Consider the following 24,684-nt stretch of genomic DNA (forward strand, 5'->3'; position numbering starts at 1 on the left):
AAGAGTGTGAATACAAACATGTTTCTCCAATTCATATATGGTGTTGCAAAGGATCCAATCAGCTTCTTGGATATTAGAGAATTGATCAACAAGCATCTTCAAGAATGGTGGATATGACCCCAAATCATTAACAAAAGATGGCAAGTCAGAGGGAACTAATGGTGGTAATCCAGGGAGCAAAACTTGATGTCCTTCAACAGGAAGCTTTAGTTCCTTTAGTTGGATATGATAAAAAATGTTTTCAACAGCACATGACATAGTGAAGAAAACACAACTTACTAGTCCAAACATTTTTGCAACATCAAGAATCCAAGGCATGAATGAGTCATAAATGACACAATTTATAGGATTTCCTTTGTTTTTCAACTTTTCAATGAGTTGAATGATAGCTTGTGATCCAACTTTTTGATAACTTTCTAAGTAGGTTTCAATGGACTTAGCACAAAAAAGTCCATTCACATCATCATATCCATCAGAAATTGGCTCAATTGTGATGGAACTTGTCAATTCTTGCATGCTTTTGTTGAATATGTGAATGGTAGGAACAAGTGTGATTTCTATGTCTTTGTGTTGTAATCTTTTGGAGAATTGAAGCATTGGATTTATGTGGCCTTGTGTTGGAAATGGTATTACCAAACAATGAATTTTGTTGTGAGCTAAGTTCATTTTTTCTTTGATATGCTCACAATTCAATGTTGAAGTCCTCTTTCTTTGATATCTATATATAGAGAGATTGAGGCAAGATGAAATGTAGTCTCTACCGTTCAATCGAATTCAGTATTTTCTTAAACGAGGATAAATTTATACGTGAGAATGACTGACAGATCAAAATATTTAAAAGTATTCTTTTAATTTTTCAAGAGTATTTGCATCACGTAAAACAAGGAAGAAAAGAGTATTAATTTAATATTAATAATTGCCAAAGTTCTGAATCTAAAGTACAATAAATTTAATGATAAAAACACAAATAAAGATTTGGAAATTGTTTCTCTCTTATAGTATCATAGGAATTGATTTTATATATGCAACATGTTTTATTTTATTTTTGTTTTTTTGTTTGACTTTGCAACCCAAGTGCTATTTTAATATTCCTTTTTTTAAAAAAAAAACTAGACTTCTTCACATGCTAAATTTAATTGATGGTCTCATCCGATTATACAGAGCCTAACTTTTTTTTTAATAAACATAAAAATTCCTCGTGAACTTGGCAGCAAATTTCATTATATAATTGATGATCTCATCCAATTATATAACTTCACAAGGCGTTTACTTATTCCTTAATCTAGTATATAGTGAATTAAATATCATTCAAATAGCTGACATAATAAATAAATAAATTAGACACTTAAAATAGGTGTAATTTTTTTTATAAAAGGGCCCCTTTTCCATTCTCCTTCTTCCTCACAACCATCCACCCACTCCCCCTACCCCCACCATCTGTTCTTATTCCTTTTTTTTTTAAACCCTACCTTTTTCATTCCATCTTATTCCACACACGCACCCACCATCACTATTTTTAAAGTGGGTGTAAAAATGGTGTATTTATTGTGATCGATAGTTTCATGGGGTAATAGGACTCTCGCAAAATTTAAGTGTGTATTTGAAAAAAGAGTCTTAGTTAAGGGGGCACTTTATATATTTTCTCTTCAATATAGTGTCAAAAGTGTGTTTCTACACCTACATCATTAATTTTCGGGGTGTCAATAGGACGGTTCAATCGGTAATTTTTTTTTAAAAAAATATATCATTCTAAATTTTTGGGTATTTTATAATGTATAATCGAAATTAGATTTTTAGACCATCTCAATCATATCGATTCTCTTTGGTATCAGTACTGTACTGTTAATTTTTGATTTTTTACTTTTAAAATATCATTTCAAAATATACTATTATTAAAATATTTCTTTCGCAAATATGTTCTTGAAGAAGCACTTCAATTCTTCATTAAGAAGTCAAGAATGTAAAACTTTGTTGTCGTACTATTTGATCTTAAACATTTAATAGGAGTGTTTGGTTTTTCCGTATTATTTGATGGAGTGTCTATTATAATGTCTTTTAATTTTAAATCAAATTAATTAAAGGCTAATTAAAGAGTAAGAACGAAAGTCGTCCAGTTACCAAACGCCTAGGACCTAGGTTATATTTTTATTTGAAATGAAAAAATGTTACTCCCTCCGTCTTAATTTATATGACACTTTTCGGATTTTGAGATTCAAACATGTCTATCTTTGATCGTAAATTTTTCATATATATTTTAATTATTTTGAATTGACAATTATTGTGACTTATAGTACTTTTTACGTAATGTTTATTTATTGTGATTTGAAATAGTTTCATGGGGTAATAGAACGCCCGCGAAGTTAAGGTCTCTTTTTGAAAATTCGGGACACATTCAGGCGTCACTTTATGTATTTTTTCTATTTAAAAATGTGTCGTTCTTTTTTGGATTGACTAGAAAAGAAAGTGAATCATATAAATTTAGACAAAGGGAGTATCACCTAATTCCAACTATATTTTCACGATAATGATTTTTTCACTTAATACTTCAATCCCATCATTTTGCCCAACCTATAAGATGCATTATCACCTAATTCCCAATTTTCAAATAAACCCAATTGTCAAAAGCTCTCTTCTTCTAACATCGGCATAAGATTTTTGCCAACTTTGAGACGTTTTCAATCTTTCGCAAATGAGACGAACCTTTTTCATAGCCTCATGTACCAACTCGGGCCCTATCAAAGCGACTTCACCAAATTCAACCCAACCAATAGGAGACGTAAACCTCATATCATGAAGAGCCTCAAATGGAGTCATCCCAATTCTAGAATGATAGCTATTATTATAAGTAAATTCGATTAGAAACAAATGGTCATCCCAATTACCCTTAAAATCAATTACGCAAGCTCTTAACATATCTTATAAGTTAAGGATAGTATACTCGACTTGTCCATTAGTTTGAGGGTGGAAAGTCGTGCTAAGTTTAACTTGAGTACCAAGACCTTTATGAATCGATTTCCAAAACTGAGACGTAAAATGAGTACCACGATCGGATATAATGAACAAGGGAACTCCATGTAATCTTAACATTTCCCGGATATAAACCTTGGCATACTCCATTACTCCTCAGCTGAAAACGAAGTTTTTACGGGAAGAAAGTGAGCTGATTTCGTCATTCGGTCCACAATAACCCAAATCGAGTCAAACTGACTACGAGTACGAGGTAGACTAGTAATGAAGTCCATATTAAAATCTTCACACTTCCATGTAGGAATGCTAATGTCTTGAGACAAAGCATCGGCTTTTTGATGCTTGACCTTCAGTCGTTGACAATTTGGATATTTCGCAATATCCTTTTGCTATCTCATTTCACTTTGCTAGAACAAAAGCTAAAATAAAATTGAGGGAGAATTTATGAAGGAAAAAAAATAAATAGAGAAAATAAACAAATAAAGAAATATATGAGAAAAAGAAGAAGAAAAGAAGTATATAAAATAAAAAATGAGTTTGAATTATTATTATGGTGTAAAAAGAAAATAATGCAGTAAAATAAAATTAACGGTAAAAAGATACAAAAAAAAAAAGGCGCCATATAAATAGTTGGAGTTTCAAGATTCTTCGTTTCTCATGGTGTTCTTATTTCATCCGGTTCAAGAAAACAATTCTTTCTGGGGAAAATGCATAAGTACCCCCCAGCCTATGCCCAAAATCCCTGAGACACACCTAATCTTTACTAAGGTCCTATTACCTCCCCGAACTTATTTTTTAATTAATTTTTTACCACTTTTCGGCTTATGTCGCAATATAAACCAAATAGGTTGAAAGGTTTGTTCAACACGCGCCGGGCCCCACTTTTTCAACTTTCTAAAAAGTAGCTTTTACACTTCCCAAAATTTCAGAAGGCTATCCTATTATTTATAATCGGGAAAATGCATAAGTACCCCCCCAGCCTATACCCGAAATCCCAGAGACACACCTAATCTTTACTAAGGTCCTATTACCCCCCCGAACTTATTTTATATGTAATATTCTACCCCTTTTTGGCCTACGTGACACTATCTTATGGGCCCAATGCATGTTGACTTTTTTTTCAAGGATAGTGCCACGTAGGCCGAAAAGGGGTAGAATATTATAGTTAAATTAAGTTCGGGGGGGTAATAGGACCTTAGTAAAGGTTAGGTGTGTCTCTGGGATTTCGGACATAGGCTGGGGGGGTACTTATGCATTTTCCCTTTATAATCTACTTTGTTAATATATTTTTAGTTAGTTTATAGATTTCAATGTTTATATATTTTATTTTAAATTTGGGCATGAAAAATTTTGTAAATATTATATATATAATTTATTTTATTTATAGATAAAAAAAATTATTTATAATCTACTTTGTTAATATATTTTTAGTTAGTTTATAGTTTTCAATGTTTATATATTTTATTTTAAATTTGGGCTTGTAAAATTTTGTAAATATTATATATATAATTTTATTTTATTTATAGATGAAAAAATATTACTTATAATCTACTTTGTGAATATATTTTTAGTTAGTTTATAGCTTTCAATGTTTATATATTTTATTTCAAATTTGGGCTTGTAAAATTTTGTAAATATTATATATAATTTTATTTTATTTATAGATAAAAAATATTATAACTTTGTTAATATATTTTTAGTTAGTTTATATATTTTATTTCAAATTTGGGTTTGTAAAATTTTGTAAATATTATATATATATTTTTTTTATTTTTTTTTGAAATTGCCATAATCAAGGTTTGTCACCCGATGTCAGGGGTCTGGCTAGACCCACATCTTTCCCATTCATTCAATATAATTTTATTTTATTTATAGATTAAAAAATATTATAACTTTGTTAATATATTTTTAGTTAGTTTATAGTTTTCAATGTTTATATATTTTATTTCAAAAAAATATATTTTGTACTCATGTGAATTTTACCGTCTTTACGGAAATTTCTATTCATTTAACGTTTCTTAGGTTTAGCTTATCACACAGGTAGGTGAAAATATATTTGATCTCTTTTTCAAACACCGTTAAGTTGTAAAAATCCGACAAAAACCAAAAAACCGAAAAAAACCGAAAGAACCGACTAAAACCGAAACCGAAAAAACTGACTTTCCGTGGTTTGATTTGATATTTAGATTTAATAAACCGACATAATTGGTTTAGGTTTTTTTTAATGAAAAACCAAACCAAACCGACCTATGTACACCCCTACTTCTAAGTCATCAAGAATCGTGGTTGAGTTCAAAGGTTAGTTTTTTCTTGATTTTCTTTTGTTAGCTTTTCGAAGAAAGGAGCAATTTAAGTTATGATAATGGAGGTTTTTTTTCCAAACATGAAGAACAATAATAAAGAAGAAGACAATTGAGTTAAAATTTATTTTTTCCAAGTTTATTTTAACACATGACCAATTTTTATTGGTCTGTGCTGTCTAAAAGCTGCACCCACGCGCCTAACATAGGTGAAATCACGGACTCAGCCACGTAGGCCGAAAAGTGGTAAACAATTAACTAAAAAATAAGTTCGGGGGGTAATAGGACCTTAGTAAAGGTTAGGTGTGTCTCAGGGATTTTGGGCATAGGCTGGGGGGTACTTATGCATTTTCCCATTCTTTCTGAGCTCTATATTGTTCGATTTGTTCCCTTTCACAATTTCATTTTCTATCTTCTTCAAATGGATAATTCTTTCGTACAATTGTGGAATAAAATTGCGGTTTATGTAAAAGATTCTGTGAGAATTGAAAATCAGATTCTCATAATTTAAGAGTAGATTCTCAACGGTGACGACCATATGATCAAAGGTCTCGAATTGATGATATATTATCACCAAGAGTTGAAACATGAGCTACAAATTAACTGTGTAGAATTAGCAAAGCAATTCCGCAAAGATCAAATATTATATAGGTTTTTTTTCTGGGAAAATGATCCCTTCATATTCTTATTATTTTTTCATTTTTCTATTTATGTTCTGCTCCTTAAATCTTCAAGGTCTTCAATGTTTTATGTGAAATTTGAACTGTTACTCCTATACGGTCTAATTGATCATACATGTTACTAATTGAAATGTTGAGATTAAAATTATGTTCTTGAACTTTTGGTTTTGGTTGAACTCATTACTGCAACATTTAAATATTATTGTTCTTGTTTACACATTTAGATCAGCGGGATGTCCATCACCAAAAGCTACAACGAGTTCATGAAAAAATACCATAGAGACGTCACATAATTCCAAGAATTCGACCCAAGTTGAGTTATAATCCTGAGCGCCTTAGTATCTTCGTGAATGTATACATGAACATGACAGTTCTTGTGGACGTCCCGTCCGATTGTACCATCCAAGGGCTCTAGGATAAGGTACTACATACACAAGGGATTCCTCATGCTACACAGATCATTTTGTATTTCAAAGGACGTCGTTTAACGCATAATTATAGCACATTAGTGGACTGTGGCATCGTCCACGCTTCGAACGTTTATGTCACCAGCTAAGTGTTGCATACTTATCTATCAACATTGCCATTTCAACGGAAGATGTCAATAAGTTTGTTCCAAATTTGTTTCTGTAACTACTGATTCATTTTTCATATCAGTAATAACTTCACATTTGGACTGTAATTTACCCTTAAAAGCAAATCAGGTAGTGTTGTATGAAATAGAACTAATAGCAGAATGTTGTTGAAATTTGGTAGAATCTTTTTACTTTTTTCTTTTTAGTCTAAAAAATATTATATAGTATTTAATTTCCTTCCAAGTTTAGGGATTACATTAATTGCAAAATATGTAGTTTCCTTTTAGTTTAGTGTCTAGAAGAAAAATAATATATTTTTTTCTCCTTAATTATATATAAATAGTGATATACTCTTCTATTTGAATCAATACAAAGAGTTATCATTCATTTTCTCTTTATGTTTTCTTTCTAGTTTCTTTCATTCCATAACAGTGGTATCAGAGTCTTCTATTGATCTTAGTGGATCTGTGAGTTCATTGAAGAAGAACTTTCAACCACTTTATTTTCATACCTATTTTCAATCCAATTTTAACTCATGCTTTTATTTTTAACGCAGGGCCAATTTTAACCCGTGCTTTTATTTTTAACGCACTATTTTAAACCTTATTTTCATACCATGACAATCAATACTCTTTCTTTCAATTCCTCACAAACCTTCAATAGTGAAAATTATCAAATTTGGGCAGTTAAGATGAACTCTTATCTTGAGGCTTATGATTTGTGGGAAACTGTAATGGAAGACAAACACATACTCTAAAAAATCTTCTAATGCAGAAATCAATCTTCACTCAGAAGAAAAGATCAAAAAATACAAAGCCAAAATTGTAATTCAAAATTCAGTTGTAGATTCAATCTTTTCTAAAATCATTGCATGTGAGACAACAAATAAAGATTGGGAAAAACTTAAGAAGGAGTACAGAGGAAGTGAACGAGGCAGACAAAATCAAATTCTGAATTTGAAAAGAGATTTTGAATCTCTTAGGATGCAAGATGGTGAGACTCACTAATTATTCTGACAGAATTTCTTTTTATTTTTTTCATTTTGGTCTGAAGTTACAATAACCATTTGTTCATGTTCTTCTATTAGTCCTATTCTCACTAGCCTATGAATGTATCTGTTGGTCATCTGTGACATATCATTTCATTGACAAGGAAAAAGACGTTATGGAACTTGTAGTTGATTGTGAAACTTGTAGCTGATTATGGAACTTGTGTGTTTGTTGAAATTTTAACCAACAATGAAGAAGCGTTGTTGAAATTTTCTCTTACCTAGAATGTTATTTGTGACAAAAAAGTGTTGCTGAAATTTTGTCATTATAATTAGGGGTTTCCGACAACAAACATCACATTTCTACTTATATAACTAGACTAGATCTCTCTCTCTTGATTGAATAGTAACTTGTGCTTTTTGATAACTAATCTAAGATCATTCTTAGTAGCTAGTATGGTTTGTCCAACTAATTTTGTTTTTCGTCTGCTCACAGAGTTCCCCTGTACAATCTACACATTCATATTAGAGCTTAGACAATAATTTTCATGTGAAAGGATATCTAAGCCTTTTCTTTAACTCGTATCTTTGTTGGATCAGATCTATTGACAAATTTTGGAAATAGAGCATAGAGATGGATAAATTATTATATGAGGTGAAGAAATAAAAGCTCCAAAAAATGACATTAAATTCTTCTTTTGGGATAACATTTGTGCAATATCACCAGAACTAGAGATTAACTATTTCTTCATCCAACATCAGTTTTGAAAATCTTCTAACCAACTTCACCTAATTCCAAATTTGTTTTTACGATAATTTCAATATATCAAAATTATGCTTTACATATGAATACAAATTTATCGATCTCCATATTATAATATAAAAATTTTAATAAAATATTGGGTCAAAAAGTCAACTCAAAGTCTCAAGATCGAAACTAAAAATTTTCTTTCAAAGTCAATTACCCACAAGGTAAGAACTCAAGTCTAAAATATTATTAAAAATGACGTTTGAATCAACCCTCAAATTATCAAGAATTTTATTTGAGAATCTTAGGATAATTCTAGTGTTCCAAACCGTAAGAACACTAGAATGTCTTCAGAGGGTCAAGTCACTTTCGAGTGCTTTAGAACCTTAGAGAATTATCCGACTAAGTCATAAATCCCCTCTGAACCTCGTAATATCTTCAGAACTCGTAATCGAACTCGTTAACTTCAACTATTCACGTTGGTCAAACTTTCTAAGTTTCAAACCCCAAAACTTAAAAACTTCCCCCAAAACATATCTGATCATCTCAAAAATTGTGCCACCTATTTCTGCAAGTCATAAATAGCTAACAAAAGCTATGGAGAGGATCAAACAAGGGAGAAGGCAAAAAACACAAAATAACCTTTCGGGTTGCTACATCAATTTATCTATGTAACAATCATTTGAGAATACATATATATTTTTTCAAATTTTGAATTGAAACTGACTAATATAAATACTTAATCATGTGTTCAAATGCTAAATTGAAACAAACTAGTTCGAGTGTTTAAATGAAATTTACTAACAAATTTATGAGAATAGTTATTACTTTCTCAGTCCCATTTTATGTGTCACCCTTCTTTTAAGGTCTTCTCGGGAAAAAAAATGTCACATTACTATAACTAGAAATAATTTAACATTGAAATTTTCCTTTTTCCATAATGTAATTATTTATTTTTATACAAATATCTAAAAAACAATTTAGACCACACATTTAAAAAATCAACCTTTTTTAAAAAATAGCATGTCAAATCAAACAATGTCACATAAAATAAAACTGAAAAAGTATATTAATTTAATATGCTATAAAAAGATGATGTAAGAACTCATGTCATTATTTTAAAAGACATAATGCATACATGATTTCTTAGTGGAAACACCATTTAAATCACACACAAAAATAAAGTTACATGACAAATATTAAAATCTACAAATAGAACTAAATCCACATATATGATTGTTTATTTTGGAAATCTTTAATTCTTAATTATTAAACTTATAGCCAACAGCTTAATCCGTTAAGTATGCACCGAAAATTTAATAGTTTTAGTTTTGTAAGTTAACATTTTTAATTTCCGTTAAATATTAAATAATAAATTAATTTACGTTCATTAGGTTTGGCGAAAATGAAAAAAATAAAAAGAAACATCAAGAAAGTTTCAATAAATACATGACAGACAATAGTGTTTGGTTTAAAAATCAAATTCTGCAACATAAAAAACTACATCATATAATTAAAATAAATAGCAAAAATTACACCTCAATAAATTGCACCACACTTGAAAAATAAATAAAATATAATATTAACTATACCTCTAAATAGAAATTTCTACTGTTTTTTTTAATTAAAATTTCAATCTAATCTAATCCATAGAATTTGATAAAATATTAAATGGATATAAAAAATATTATTTTAAAGCAAATATAAATGATGAAAAATTGTAAAATACATACTTCAATATTATTTATCCTACGTGTAAACTTTGGTGAAATCTTAAAAATTTCAAGCTATAAGACCATCTCCAACCCCACTCTATTTTACTCTCCATTCTCTATATTTGGAGAGTAAAATAGAGAATAGTGTCACGGACTTAGAGTTTTTACTAAAGCTCCGTGCGGCACTTGACAACTTACTCACGAATCTTTCACGATCTTATAAGCTCAAGTAAGCCTTTTATGCTAAGATCGCTAAGAGAGTGAAAGGAAAGACTTAGAGAATTTTGGAAGAAGGTTTTATATTGCTTGGAGAATGCTTTACAAGTAGTTTGAATGTTTTTCTTTCTTTCTTTCTTGGTTGGTTGGTTGGATGCCTTGCAAATGAATGGCACCCCCTATTTATACTAACTCCTAAAGACTAAAATGCAATTAAAAATTACTTACAAGTCCCTAAGATATTTACACAAAAGCCCCTCTCTAGAATTCTCTACAGACTCTAGAGAATTCTAAGGCTTTCTTGGAAACTATCTAAATTATTCTAGAGAATTCTAAGGAATTCTCTAACCTTCTTGAATTCTCTAAAAGGTTCTAGAGTTCTCCGCAAACCTCTCCACAACTCTAGACCCTTCCGCCCTTATCCGGACATAAAATTAGACTGCGAAGTGGCGGGACGTGACACTCTCCCCCACCTATTTATGCGACGACCGCGCCGCATTGCTGCTACATCATTATCCGAGCCTTGGGCATGCGCGACCAATAGTCCATTGACTCGATCAAGGCCCATGCGTAACGCCTTCCATATCGCCTCTTGCTCAGTCTTCTGGCCTACCTCCTTCCTAAGAGGCAAGCGCCTTGGCGACCTCTTTGGCATCACGACATTGTTCACTTTTGGTACCTTCTTCATGCACGGTGGCAAAGACCTTCTTGCACCAGTCCTTCTTCGAACTTGCAATGGTGGCTCTAGACGTCGACTCCTTCTTCTTAGGATTTTTCTCGAGCTGCATGGCCATTAGGCGGACTTGTCCTTCCGTCTTCGGCACCTTGACCATGGGAACCATGCATGATCTTCCATGCTCCACGACTAGAAGTCGTTGGAGGTAGGGGTCGATCCCTGCGTGGCATTGTTGGAAGAACTCCTGCCCAAGAATTACATCGAAGAGATCTTCAGGAGCGACAGTGAAATTGGTCTTACCTTGCCACTCGCCTAGCGCGACTCCGCTCACAGGAGTCGGGGGTGCATTGACCGTCCTGAGTTAGGCGTTGCTTAAACTATAACCCAACATCAACCTAGTTGCTGCCTTCTTGGTCATGAGATTGACCCTGCACCCATGTCGACCAAAGAACAAGTCAGTCATCCATTGATCATAAGGACGACATACTGCGCGCCGTATCCTCTTGGCTTCTCTGGCTCCTTCGTGATGGCTTCGCATAGACTTATCAATCCCAACTATGTCGTCTCTGTGCCTTGCCCTTGCTCCTATGTATCCTTCTCCTTCCGCTCTCGCAGGATAGCACCAAGGCTCTTCAGTTTAGGGCACCTTGCATAACCATGCGGCCCATTGCATATGTAGCAACCACCTTTGTTGGCAACCTCTGTCTTCCTCACCGTGTTGCCATGACGTCCAGACTTATTGTCATCGAACTTGTAAGCATCATGCTTCTTTGGATGTGGCCGGTGCTCCTCGCCTTTGCCACGATCTCCCCCACCATGGTCGTGACTACCTCTTGCCTCCTCTCATCTGGCGGGGTTCTCATGCCTGAAGTATGTCAAAGTTTCGGCCTGCGTGATGGCTTCGTCTATAGTCCTGACCTGCCGACGTTCCAACTCTGTCCTGGCCCAATTTTGCAGCCCATTCATGAAGTGGAACAACATATCAACATCCGTGAGGTTAGGGATTTAAAACGTTAGGGTGGTGAACTCCTGCACATATGCCTGTATGCTCCCCGTTTGCTTCAACTCTCTAAACTTGCGCTTCGCCTCTTAGATGACGTTGTTAGGGAAGAAGGTTTTCTTAAACTATTCGCGGAATTGCTCCCACGTGTTGATGGTGCACGTCCCCTTCCCTATCTCGGCCTCCACCATAGCATGGCCATCTCTGAAAGATACAACGGTGTTGATCTTATTCTCGTCGTTCTTCAGCCTGTTGCACTTGAAGTAATTCTCCGAATGCCAAATAAAATTCTCCACCTCTTGCGCGTCACGGACGCCTTTGAACAGAGGTGGCTTGGGAGCCTCGACCCTGGCCTCCTTATCTCGGTTAAGCGATGATGATCCTCCAACTTCGACGCCCTCCTTGAGTGTTTTCATCTCGGCCTTTATGGTCTCAATCATGCTCAACGCCTCTGTGAGCCGACACTCCAAGGAAGTGATAGCCTCATTCATCTCGAACTCGACTCGCTGACGTCCCTCCAACTCCTTGCGAAGGCTTTCAGTCTCCTCAAGGGTGAAGTCCTCAAGGGTCTTGAACTTGCCATCGGTCATATTCAAACGCCAACCTAATATCTCCACGGCCTGCCTTGTCGTTTCAACCCTTGCGATCCACTCCTCTTTAGGTTTGACGTCAATGGGCTCATCGCCACGGCCATCGTCACTTGTTTCGGTGGTCGAAGGTGGGTGAGATGTTAGCGCCTCTTGGTATGGNATCCGTGAGGTTAGGGATTTGAAACGTTAGAGTGGTGAACTCCTGCACATATGCCTGTATGCTCCATGTTTGCTTCAGCTCTCTAAACTTGCGCTTCGCCTCGTAGATGACGTTGTTAGGGAAGAAGGCTTTCTTAAACTCTTCGCAGAATTGCTCCCACGTGTTGATGGTGCGCATCCCCTTCCCTATCTCGGCCTCCACCATAGCATGGCCATCTCTGAAAGATACAACACAACGGTGTTGATCTTATTCTCGTCGTTCTTCAGCCTGTTGCACTTGAAGTAATTCTCCGAATGCCAAATAAAATTCTCCACCTCTTGCGCGTCACGGACGCCTTTGAATATAGGTGGCTTGGGAGCCTCGACCCTGCCCTCCCTATCTCGGTCAAGCGATGATGATCCTCCAACTCCGACGCCCTCCTTGAGTGTTTTCATCTCGGCCTTCATGGTCTCAATCGTGCTCAACGCCTATATGAGCCGACACTCCAAGAAAGTGATAGCCTCATTCATCTCGAACTCGACCCGCTGACGTCCCTCCAACTCCTTGCGAAGGCTTTCAGTCTCATCAAGGGTGAAGTCCTCAAGGGTCTTGAACTTGTCATCGGTCATATTCAAACACCAGCCTAATATCTCCACGGCATGCCTCGTCGTGTCAACCCTTGCGATCCACTCCTCTCCAGGTGTGACGTTAATGGGCTCATCGCCACGGCTATCGTCACTTGTTTCGGTGGTCGAAGGTGGGTGAGATGTTAGCGCCTCTTGGTGTGGGGTCAAGCAACATTTCCTCACTACCCTTTTGGTGTTTCTTTCCCTTGCGGTTCTTCTTTCCACCATCCAGATGGACGTTGTTGGTACTAGCGGCGTTCACGTCTCCTTCGGTTGCCATTCCCTTAGTATCAAACCTCGCTCTGATGTCACGTTGTCACGGACTTAGAGTTTTTACTAAAGCTCCGTGCGGCAGTTGACAACTTACTCACGAATCTTTCACGATCTTGTAAGCTCAAGTAAGCCTTTTATGCTAAGATCGCTAAGAGAGTGAAAGGAAAGACTTAGAGAATTTTGGAAGAAGGCTTTATATTGCTTGGAGAATGTTTTACAAGTTGTTTGAATGTTTTTCTTTCTTGGTTGGTTGGTTGGTTGGATGCCTTGCAAATGAATGGCACCCCCTATTTATACTAACTCCTAAGGACTAAAGTGCAATTAAAAATTACCTACAAGTCCCTAAGATATTTACACAAAAGCCCCTCTCTAGAATTCTCTACACACTCTAGAGAATTCTAAGGCTATCTTGGAAACTATCTAAATTATTCTAGAGAATTCCAAGGAAATCTCTAGCCTTCTTGAATTCTCTAAAAGGTTCTAGAGTTCTCCGCAAACCTCTCCAAAACTCTAGACCCTTCCGCCCTTATCCGGACGCAAAATTCGACTGCGAAGTGGTGGGACGTGACAATAGGCTCTCCAACCACCCTCCATTTCACTCTTTATTCTTCATATATAGAGAGTTAAATAGTAGTTCTCCAAATTTGGAGAACTACTATTCACACTCTCTATTTTACTTTTTCATTATAATATTATTATTTCTATTATTTTGTAATTGACATATTATTTTTCATATAAAACTATGAATTAAATCTCTAATATTTGTATTCTTCTTAAATGTAATATAAATTTTTTAAAAATATATATTATTTAATATATATTACTTTCATTCCGAATTAATAATATTTCATTTTTTTTAATTTTTTTTGTCAATTTAATATAATTTGATTTTAATTTTCACTATAAAGAATGCACAATTTTAAATGGTCTACAATTGTTCAAACTATTCGTAATCCACGTTCTCAAAAGAAGAAATATTACACGATAAAACAAGAATCGAGCCGAAAAGATGTTGAACGTACATTTGGAGGTTTGCAATTATCGTAGGACAATCACACTTTTGAAAAAAAGAAGTACTACATGATATAATGACTACATGTATTATATTGCACAACATGATAATCGAGGATGGATGTAATCTTAATGCACCAATTCAAGATGGCATAGAGGCTCCAATTGCAACGACAAAAATGGTGGTAGATGAAAATCTTCGATTTGAACAATTTTTCACTAGACATAAAAAAAATTACGGATGAAAATGCTCATTTTGAACTTCATAATGTGTTAATAAAGCACTTATTGTGAGCAACGTAATAATTTTGAAAGTTAGGTATTTATGTAATGCTTGTATACTTATATTTCATTAATGATTTCACTTTTATTTGAATTGTTCATTAATTGTATACTATATAATATTTGCTTCTAATTTATGTTGTTTAGAATAAAATATAATTTTATATTAAAAAAAGAATTTGACAAAACAAAATTTATATTACATGAAAATTATATAAGTGATTATTTCGAAAAAAAGAAAGAAGGGATTTATATTATGAAATAAGAAAATAAGAATGAAATAGAAATAATAATATAATATTAAGGAGAGAGAAAAAGACTCTTTTTAAAAGAGTAAAATAGAGAATTGGATTGAAGTTGATTGTCTGAAAAAATAGAAAATTATATATTTAGAGAGTGAAATAGAGAACATGGTTGGAGATGCCCTAATATATATTACCATTAAATATCTAGAGAGAACAAGTTGTGATACTTTTTCCAATTAAATATCTAGAATTGGTTGTCTTGTCAAAGTTAAGTGGTGGGTTGCATCATTCATTCATGAATTATGACCGTAAAAATCACCACACACACACACATATATATATATACTAGATAATAGTACAGGTCCAATAATATAAATGATATGTTTTGGGGCTAATAATCGAGTTTTTGAAGCGATTATTTGCGTGGATAAAGGAAAAGTTTTTTTATCACAAACTTGTACTTTGTTTGACGCTATTTAAGGCATAATAAAGACTACCCACATACAACATTTTATAAATATTTTATGTTGTCAATTATCATGATTTATTGTATTTTTACGATAGATTCACTTCAAGAATCAGTGGAATTTTTTGTATTTTTTTCAAAACATGTTTTATGTTGTCAATTATCATGATTTATAGTATTTTTACGCAATTTTTAAATATAAAAAAAAATATAAGACAAATAAATTAAAATGGACCCAATATATGTTATTTTTGTTGTCTCAATTTATGTTACACAAATGAAATTTGGAGAGTCATCCAAATTTTCATATTTTTAAAAAAAATGTTTTAAGTTATTAATTATTGTGATTTATAATGTTTTTATGTAACTTTGAAATAATGTGCATTACTGGTCACTTTGTCCTAATTTATGTGATATGGATAAAATTACAAAATTAACCCTTTTAAAATGCCTTTCAAATATTTTAAGTTGTTAATTGTTATTATTTATAATAGTTTTTTGGTAATTTTAAAATGATATGTGTTATTTTTTTTGTCCCAATATATATGAGTCTGATAGAATTCTAAGAGTCAACCTATTTTATTATATAGCTTTTAAATATTTTAAATTGGTAAGTATTGTAATTTTAATGCTTTTTAAGTCATTTGTAAATGATATATGTTGCTTCCTTGATTGGGACTTTTCCATTTGTGATATATATATATATATATTTATTTTTATTTTTTTTCTAATTATTTTAAAAGGGAGTTTATGCCCAAGTTCTACTATATAATAAATATAATATATAATATTCAAGAAAGTCCCAATCTTGAATATTATATATTATACTTGGGCATAAACTCCCTTTTAAAACTCCCACAAGTATAATATATAATATTGAAGATTAGTAAAAGTCCCAATCTTGAATATTATCTATTATACTTGGGCGTAATAACCGAGTTTTTGAAGCGATTGTTTGCGTGGATAAAGGAATAAGTTTTTTTATCACAAACATGTACTTTCTGCGACGCTATTTAAGGCATAATAAGACTATCCACATATAACATTTTGTAAATATTTTATGTTGTCAATTATCATGATTTATAGTATTTTTACGATAGATTCACTTCAAGAATCAGTGGAATTTTTTATATTTTTTTAAAACATATTTTATGTTGTCAATTATCATGATTTATAGTATTTTTACTAATTTTTAAATATAAAAAAAAAACAAAAAAAATTAAGACAAATAAATTAAAATGGACCCAATATATGTTATTTTTGTTGTCTCAATTTATGTGACACAAATGAAATTTGGAGAGTCATCCAAATTTTCATATTTTTTTAAAAAATGTTTCAAGTTATTATTGTGATTTATAATATTTTAATGTAACTTTGAAATAACGTACATTACTGGTCACTTTGTCCTATTTATGTGATATGGATAAAATTACAAAATTAACCTTTTTAAAATGTCTTTTAGATATTTTAAGTTGTTAATTAATATTGTTTATAATACTTTTTTGGTAATTTTAAAATGATATGTGTTATTTTTTCTGTCCCAATATATGTGAGCCTAATAGAATTCTAAGAGTCAACGTATTTTATTATATAGCTTTTAAATATTTTAAATTGATAATTATTGTAATTTTTAATGCTTTTTAAGTCATTTTTAAATGATATATGTTAGTAGAATTGATTGGGACTTTTTCATTTGTGAGATATATATATATATATTATTTTAAAAGGGAGTTTATGCCCAAGGTCTACTATATAATAAATATAATGTATAATATTCAAGAAAGTCCCAATCTTGAATGTTATATACTATACTTGGGCATAAACTCCATTTTAAAAGGCCCACAAGTATAATATATAATATTGAAGATTGGGAAAAGTCTCAATCTTGAATATTATATATTTTACTTGCCTAAACTCCCTTTTATAATATAGTAGAATATATATATAAATTCTAAAATTTAGAATTCATAAATAAAAATATTTATTTTGCCTCTATTATAAATGAAATACTTTTAAAATAGAATTAGAAATTCTAAAGCCAATTTGATAGAACTTAATAATTTTTTTAAAATTGTGTATTTATATTAAAAAGTTTGTCAAATATATATAAATATCAAATTTAAAAGCCACTTGTCAATATTGAAATCGTTATTCCAAAATGTAATACTCATAAAGTTAAAATTTTGACTCCATCTTCAATTATTATAAAACTTTTTATACTAACACATGTTAAAATTTGTTAATGATATGAAAAATGTTTTCAAATATTGGGAGAAAAAAATAATTTAATTCCATCATTAAAAAAAGAAAGAAAATGTGATTTGCATTTTCATCCAATAATAATTGAAAAAAAAGTAAAGAAAAAACAGTGTGGATAATGTTTGGCAATCAAACGAAGATTCTTTTGGATTCGAATTTTAAATTCTGTTTGGCCCGTGGAAAGCAATTCCATTATAAGACTTGGTTTGATAATAGTGGCTCGAAGGGGCAGATTCAGAATTTAAATTTTATATATTTAATTTAAAAAAAGTTAGGATCAAATACCTTTCATATTTAAAATTAGATTATAAAATCAGATTGATAAGAAGTTAAAATTTTGTTTAGATAAACAATTTTATCAATGAAAGTAAGATATTGAAACATTCTAAAATGTTGCATTGATAAATCATATATCTCTATATCCCTCTTAAAATAAATGTCTACAATTACAAATTTTCCAATACACATAGATTTATAAAAAAAATCACCAGTCAAAACTAGCTATTCTTTAATATAATTCTTTCACATTGTACAAATAATCTTCTTCATGCTGGGCACAACTCTTTTTTGTAAAATTTAAAATGACAATTTGTTTCCAAACTATACTTATGGGCCAAGTTTTATATTTAATTTTCTTTTTAAAAAATCATGATTTGAAATTCAAAATCATTTTTAAAAAAAAATTGGGATCATAGTATCAAATCGCATTTCCAAAAGTTGATTTGAATCTTCTATTCAAGCACAAACTAAAATAGAAATAACATTGTTTAAAGGTATAAATGACCTCAACAGATATATACGTCATCTAACTTTAAGTGTGTATAAATAGATATATAAACTTGAACGAATAGATATACACATTCAACATGACAATCCATTTAAAATACGCTCAAACTAAATTATATTATACCATATAAGTCACAAATAAACTAAATAAAAATTTCTCATGGTCAAACGAATCTAAAGTATAACCATACTTTTATAATCGAATTCAAATTCACGCGATTTCACTACGGATACCAAATACCGAATCGAAAATTTAAAAAAAAAGTGTGGTAATAGGGGAAAAAAGGCTGCTGCAATGTGTGTGTGTGTCAGAAGTTGTCGTAAAATAGCAGTCAACATTCTATCTCTTACTTTCCTCTTTTGTTCCTTCTCTCTTCAAACCATAAAACCCTCGCCACCAGAAAATGGCCTAATTTCTCCGGCGAAATTCGCCGCCGACACTTCATTTTCCGCCGCCGATCTCGTAAGCTCTTACCTCTCAACTTCTATTTTCATTTGCTTTCTTTTTTAGGTCACTCAGTAGCGTCAGATCAAGTATTTGCTCGTTAACACATTTACCCGCCTTTTTTTTGCTGTAATTCACAAAATTTGTGGAATCTAAAGCTCATTTGAACTCAATTAGCTAGTGTAGTAGCTTTTTACATGTTAATTTTGATGTTTTGTTGTTTGTTTAGCTTAATTCTGTTTCCGATCTGAATATCTTTGTTTGCTGTTTACTTAGGTCCTGGAGATATTAGAGTGAGATATTTCACTGGTGTGTAAGGCTCTTGTTAGCTCTGTGTGATTTAGTAATTTGCAGTGTGCTTCATGTTAACTTTTTTCTCTTTTTTTTGTGAAACAAAAAATAATTTTATTTTTTGAAATTGTTAACTTCTGTGTTTTCCTTGTTTGTTAATCTTTTGTTTTGGTTGAAGAATTGCATGTTAATGTGGGATAAAATATGAGTTTTAGCTCCGTTCACCATTGTTACACTCCCTGCTTTCACTTTTACTTGTCCACGATTGCAAAACTAGATTTTTGTGTTTTCCTTGTTTGTTAATCTTTTGTTTTGGTTGAAGACTTGCATGTTAATGTGGGATAAAATATGAGCTTTAGCTCCGTTTGTCAGTGTTACGCTCCCTGCTTTCACTTTTACTTGTACACGATTACAAAACTAGATTTTTATGTTTTCCTTGTTTGTTAATCTTTTGTTTTCGTTAAAGACTTGCATGTTAATGTGGGATAATATATGAGTTTTAGCTCCGTTCGCCAGTGTTAACACACCCTACTTTGTCTTTTACTTGTCCACGATTACAAAACTAGATTTTTGTGTTTTACTTGTCACTTTTAGCTTCTCTCAAGGTAAGAGGATTATTCTTCTTCATGTTTTAACCTTAGTATTAGTTGCTTCTTTCCTAAATCAGTTTGTAAGACCTAATACTAACCATCAATTAATAGGGTATTAATATGTTTCTTAAGGCCTAAGGGATGTGCAAAATCCAAAGTGGAAAAGTAAAAGTGAATGGAGGAAGTAACTTCTTGCGTGTTCATTTTGATCCATTATTATTTTTCAAATTTAGTCTTTTTTGTTGGCTATCTGAGTATCTTTTTTGGATGGTTACTTAGGTCCAGGAGATATTAGAGTGCGATATTGTTTTGGGTCTTCTTGTTAAATAATTTATGTTAACTTCTTGACACTTTCCTTGTTTTAAATCCTTTTCTTCTTTGTTGTTACTGATAATGTTTTTTCTTTGGTTCTATTTATTTTTAGGTGTAGTGTTTGCTAGGTTTCTTTTTTTGTCTGTTGAAGACTTGCATGTTCCCCAAAGGTAGGTGTTAAGTGTAAGGTCTGTGTACATCCTACCCTACCCATATCCCACTTTTGGGATTACAATGGGTATGTTGTTGTTTGGTTGAAAACTTGCATGTTAGTGTAAGATAAACATGAGTTTTAGCTTTTTATAGTTAAGGGAAATCCCTAATTTTGCCTCACAAGATGAATTAGAGGATTCATGTGGTCAATGCTATCTAGTTTGGGATTTCAGATTAAGTTGATTGATCGATTGATGATTTTGTTTACAAATCTTAAGTGATAATCTGTTGCGCGTAAATTCTAAGTTTCTTGGTTTACTTTTCGTGAGTGAACGTGATTTGGCACATTAACAGCGTATCTTGAACTTGTCGTCTTCATGTAAGGTTATTCATGAGAATTAAAGAGTAGTAGGTACTTTATCAGCAGGCTATTTTGGATATTTTCTTTCCTTTTCTCTCTCTGCATGTATTATGAGGTGTGTTCCTGTTGGAGTGTTGGTTATAAGCAAATCTTGCCTTATTTCTAACAACGATGCTGTTGAAAAGGTTATTCACAAGAATTAAAGAGTAGTAGGTACTTTATCAGAAGGCTATTTTGGATATTTTCTTTCCTTTTCTCTCTCTGCGTGTATTGTGAGGTGTATTCCTGTTGGAGTGTTGGTTATAACTTATAAGCAAATCTTGCCTTATTTCTAACAATGATGCTGTTGAAAAAGTGTTGTAGATACCTATGTTGCTCATACTCTTCACATATGTCAACGGATGCGTGTAGGATTCTCCAAAAGAAGTGTATTTTTGGAGAATCCAACACGGGTGCGGCATTGAAAGTGAAGAGTCTGCGCAATACTTCATCATGGGAAAATGCTCCATTGGCCTTGATGAATAATTGGAGTTTTGTTAAGGAGCATCTGTGACCAACTCTGAAATACTAAAATCCCAAAAAGAAATAAGATAAGAAGGGCTGGTTCCAATTTATTAGAACATGAAATTGTATTAACCTCAAATCTTAGTTAGGTTTATCTTTTGACTTTTTTATCGGCAGGTATAGGTTTGTATAATGATCTCTTTCAATAATTTGTCTAGACATTACACTTCAAAATGTAAATGTTCTGAAATTAAATAAATAAATTGGAGTTCTTTTTGTTAACAATACTGATAACTTGTTCTTGTTTCTCGTGTTTCATCTCTCAATATCTTTTAGGATTTTTACCATGGAAGATACACAATCAGTTGCAACACTGATGGACTCCACAACCTCTAAGATACAGCAGCTACAGAAAGCATTTGCTGAGCTGGAAAGTCATCGTGCTGTTGCACTAAACCTGAAATGGAAGCAACTTGAAGAGCACTTTCATGGGCTTGAGAAGTCTTTGAAGAGGCGCTTCACCGAACTGGAAGACCAAGAGAAGGAGTTTGAAACAAAAATAGTTCAATCCAAAAAGATATTGGAGAATCGTCAAGCTGCTGTTATCTCTAGTGAGAAAGCTTCACTTGAGAGCCTCCAAGAGAAAAGAGATGCTGCAGTTTCTGCCATTACTATTGCTATGGAGAAGCATACGAAGTCTAATTGCATGGAACCTGCTGGTGCTACTCCTGAGGTGCAAGGTGAGTCGCCTATGTTTGATGCAAAGCCCCTTGATTACATACCACTTGAGAATACAGAGGATACTATTAAGCCTTTCAAGAATGGTGTTGTGGAAGTCAAGTGTTATCCAGATTTAGTTAAGTTATGCCAAGATATGGACTCGGAAGGCCTCCACAAATTTATATCTGACAACCGCAAGAACCTGGCTGCTGTAAGGGAAGAAATTCCATCTGCTTTAAGAACTGCTGTTGATCCTGCCTGTTTGGTGCTGGACTCACTCAAGGGTTTTTACCCCTCAGAAGTATCAATTTCAGATGCTAAAAAAGACGCAAATCTTTTAGGTCTTCGCCGAACTTGTATTATGCTAATGGAATGCCTTAGCATTTTATTAACAACACTGGAATTGGATTCTATTTCAAGTTTAATATCTGCAAGTGTTAAGGGACGGGCAAAAGCTATTGCTGAGGAGTGGAAACCAAAGTTAGATGAGCTTGACATTGATGCAAATAATGGGAATTCCTTGGAGGCTCATGCATTCTTACAGCTTCTTGCTACTTTTGGTATTAACTCCAACTTTAACCAGGAAGACCTGTACAAGCTGATACCCATGGTTTCACGTCGCCGCCAAACAGCAGATCTCTGTCGTTCCCTTGGATTGTCTGAGAGAATGCCAGGTTAGTTTTCAGAAATACTTGAGTCCATGGCTAGAGACTTTTATATGCTTATATTTTCGGTGGAATACATGTCTTTTGACAGAATTGAAATTCATAACTGTGTTCCTCTCCCTGTTCATATTTTCAAGAATACAGCACATTAGTGTTGACTTGTGAGTATGTCTATTTTTAGCTTTTCACGCAAGTGGAACAGTATTTCCTGTCATCTATTGGGTCTAGGAGGTCAAATTGGCTCATATGCTTCAGATTTCTTAAACATCTGTTTGGTTTCTACTTTTGCATTTCTACAGGTGTTATTGACGTGTTGGTTAATAATGGAAGGCATATAGATGCTGTTAATCTAGCTTTTGCGTTTGAGCTGACTGACAAGTTTTCACCCGTTTCACTACTAAAATCTTACTTGAATGAAGCAAGCAAAGTATCTTCACCTGTCAAATCTGGAAATGCACCACCTACTACTGCACAGGTTTGTACTCTGTGCCTTTGCATATTTTGAAATTCACTATTTTGTCTGAATGAGTAAGGGGTTGCCTTGGAGCAAGGGTATCCGTGTGACCTACAGTGTTTGAGCTGTGGAAGCAGCCACTAATACTTGCACTGCATTAGTGTAGGCTATCTTCATCTTACCCCTTGGAGTGTGGTCCTTCCCAGGACCTGCGAACATGTATGCTTTGTGCATTGGACTGCTTTCTTTTGTCTGTATTGCTTTGTACAAGTTCTCACTGTAATATCATGGTCTCTGTGCAAGAATCCCTTTCTTCTCTAGTTCCCTTGGGTTGGGAAAGCAAGTGCTGCTTACGGAGTTATGCAGTCGATGCGCTTCTGCTAATTATTGCATCTCCTTAATGAGAATTTTCTTTTCTAAAGCAACCTTTTTTTTATGTGCCATCAATCAAATATTGTCTTTGTTTCAGAATGATGTCAACGAGAAGCAGCTGACTGCACTGAAGGCTGTGATAAAGTGCATCGAAGACCATAAGCTTGAGGCGCAATACCCCGTGGATCCTCTCCAGAACCGGATTCACCAGCTGGAGAAAGAAAAGGCAGACAAGAAAAGAGCAACTGAAGTTGCCAAACCTCAACCCAAGAGACCTCGTGCCAATTGCGTAGGAAATGGAGCTCGAGCCACTAATGTTGCCTCTGACAAGAACTTCTATGCTAGTAGAATGACTGATAGGTATCCACAGTACATATATGACCGACCATATGCTTACCCTGGACCAGCTGACACCCACGTTCCATCATTCCTTGGTACTGCCTACAACTTTCCTCCCGGACATGGCAACTTCTTCGGAAATGGTTACCACTATCAGGCAACTTACCTGCACTAATCGCTAGACTTTGCTGAAGATCCTTTTAGCTGTTAGTGTTAACCCTTCTGCTTAACTAGTACTGATAGTAGAGCCTAGTTAACTTCTATTCTGATGTAAAAGCTAATACTGTGATGTTTTAATATATGCACTGCCTTCCATGCTAATACTGTGATTTTCATATTTTGCAAGCATATATTGAGAGCAGAAGGTGCATGAACCTTAAACCTATCTAGCCCTGGAACCACATCAACAAACCGATGAGATTGCTTGGGAAAACAGGACGACGTATGCACAAACAAACGTCCACGGGTTTTAATTGGTCATAACTTCATGGCATCTATAAGGATGCCTTAATACGTAATCATGTCCATGCTTCTTCATCACCCTTTGTATATATGATACAGATTCCTATCATTGCACCAACAACACTTTTGGTGGCAACGAAGAAGTTCTATTGAAGGCCACACCAATGGAAGAACTCAACAATATAGCAAGCCTTTGCTATCCAAGAAGCAACTATAAGTAGCAAACAGGGAGAACACAAGTAAGGTCGATGATTCTCTAGATCTGATATCTAAGAGGCAACCAGAAGTAGCAAGCATGCAGGACGTAAGTATTGAAAGATACTTGCAACTTGGGAACTAAACAATAAATAACCATACTTTAATGCTCACCATGGATCATGTTACAAAATTGGAAGATAGTACAGATCCTCTTTACTAAGGACTTCAAAAACGTCTTGAAATTATTGGAAGATATCTAGACAATCAAAAGTTGTT

General features: G+C 33.4%; 2 protein-coding genes across 3 annotated transcripts; one reads left to right on the forward strand and one right to left on the reverse strand.

Annotated features, from left to right (window-relative positions):
* Window positions 1–12: 12 nt before the first annotated feature.
* Window positions 13–680, reverse strand: LOC125874150 (UDP-glycosyltransferase 74F2-like; the record flags this gene model as incomplete). The annotated part of the gene is made up of 1 exon (XM_049554989.1): window positions 13–680. A coding segment is annotated over exon 1 (654 nt), but the record flags the coding sequence as incomplete, so codon positions are not given.
* Window positions 681–18,836: 18,156 nt separating this feature from the next.
* On the forward strand, window positions 18,837–24,069 carry LOC125874129 (FRIGIDA-like protein 3). 2 transcript variants are annotated; one of them, XM_049554965.1, is made up of 5 exons: window positions 18,841–19,005; window positions 20,293–20,350; window positions 21,535–22,592; window positions 22,883–23,058; window positions 23,507–24,069. In XM_049554965.1, exons 3-5 carry the CDS (start codon window positions 21,545–21,547, stop codon window positions 23,921–23,923), a joined length of 1,641 nt encoding a protein of 546 aa, XP_049410922.1. In that variant the 5' UTR covers window positions 18,841–19,005; window positions 20,293–20,350; window positions 21,535–21,544; the 3' UTR covers window positions 23,924–24,069. The 2 variants fall into 2 exon arrangements, with proteins under 2 accessions (XP_049410923.1, XP_049410922.1); XM_049554966.1 differs by lacking the exon at window positions 20,293–20,350 and having other exon boundaries at window positions 18,837–19,005.
* Window positions 24,070–24,684: the final 615 nt, after the last annotated feature.

Source organism: Solanum stenotomum, chromosome 8 (assembly GCF_019186545.1).
Source record: "Solanum stenotomum isolate F172 chromosome 8, ASM1918654v1, whole genome shotgun sequence".
Classification (NCBI taxonomy): Eukaryota; Viridiplantae; Streptophyta; class Magnoliopsida; order Solanales; family Solanaceae; genus Solanum; species Solanum stenotomum.

Bases quoted from the DNA above. Each gene is read 5' to 3' on its own strand.
- LOC125874129 (XM_049554966.1), top strand. From the start codon at position 21,545: ATGGAAGATACACAATCAGTTGCAACACTGATGGACTCCACAACCTCT. The intron at 22,593-22,882 runs GTTAGTTTTCAG...GCATTTCTACAG, and splicing joins ATTGTCTGAGAGAATGCCAG to GTGTTATTGACGTGTTGGTT. The intron at 23,059-23,506 runs GTTTGTACTCTG...TCTTTGTTTCAG, and splicing joins CACCACCTACTACTGCACAG to AATGATGTCAACGAGAAGCA.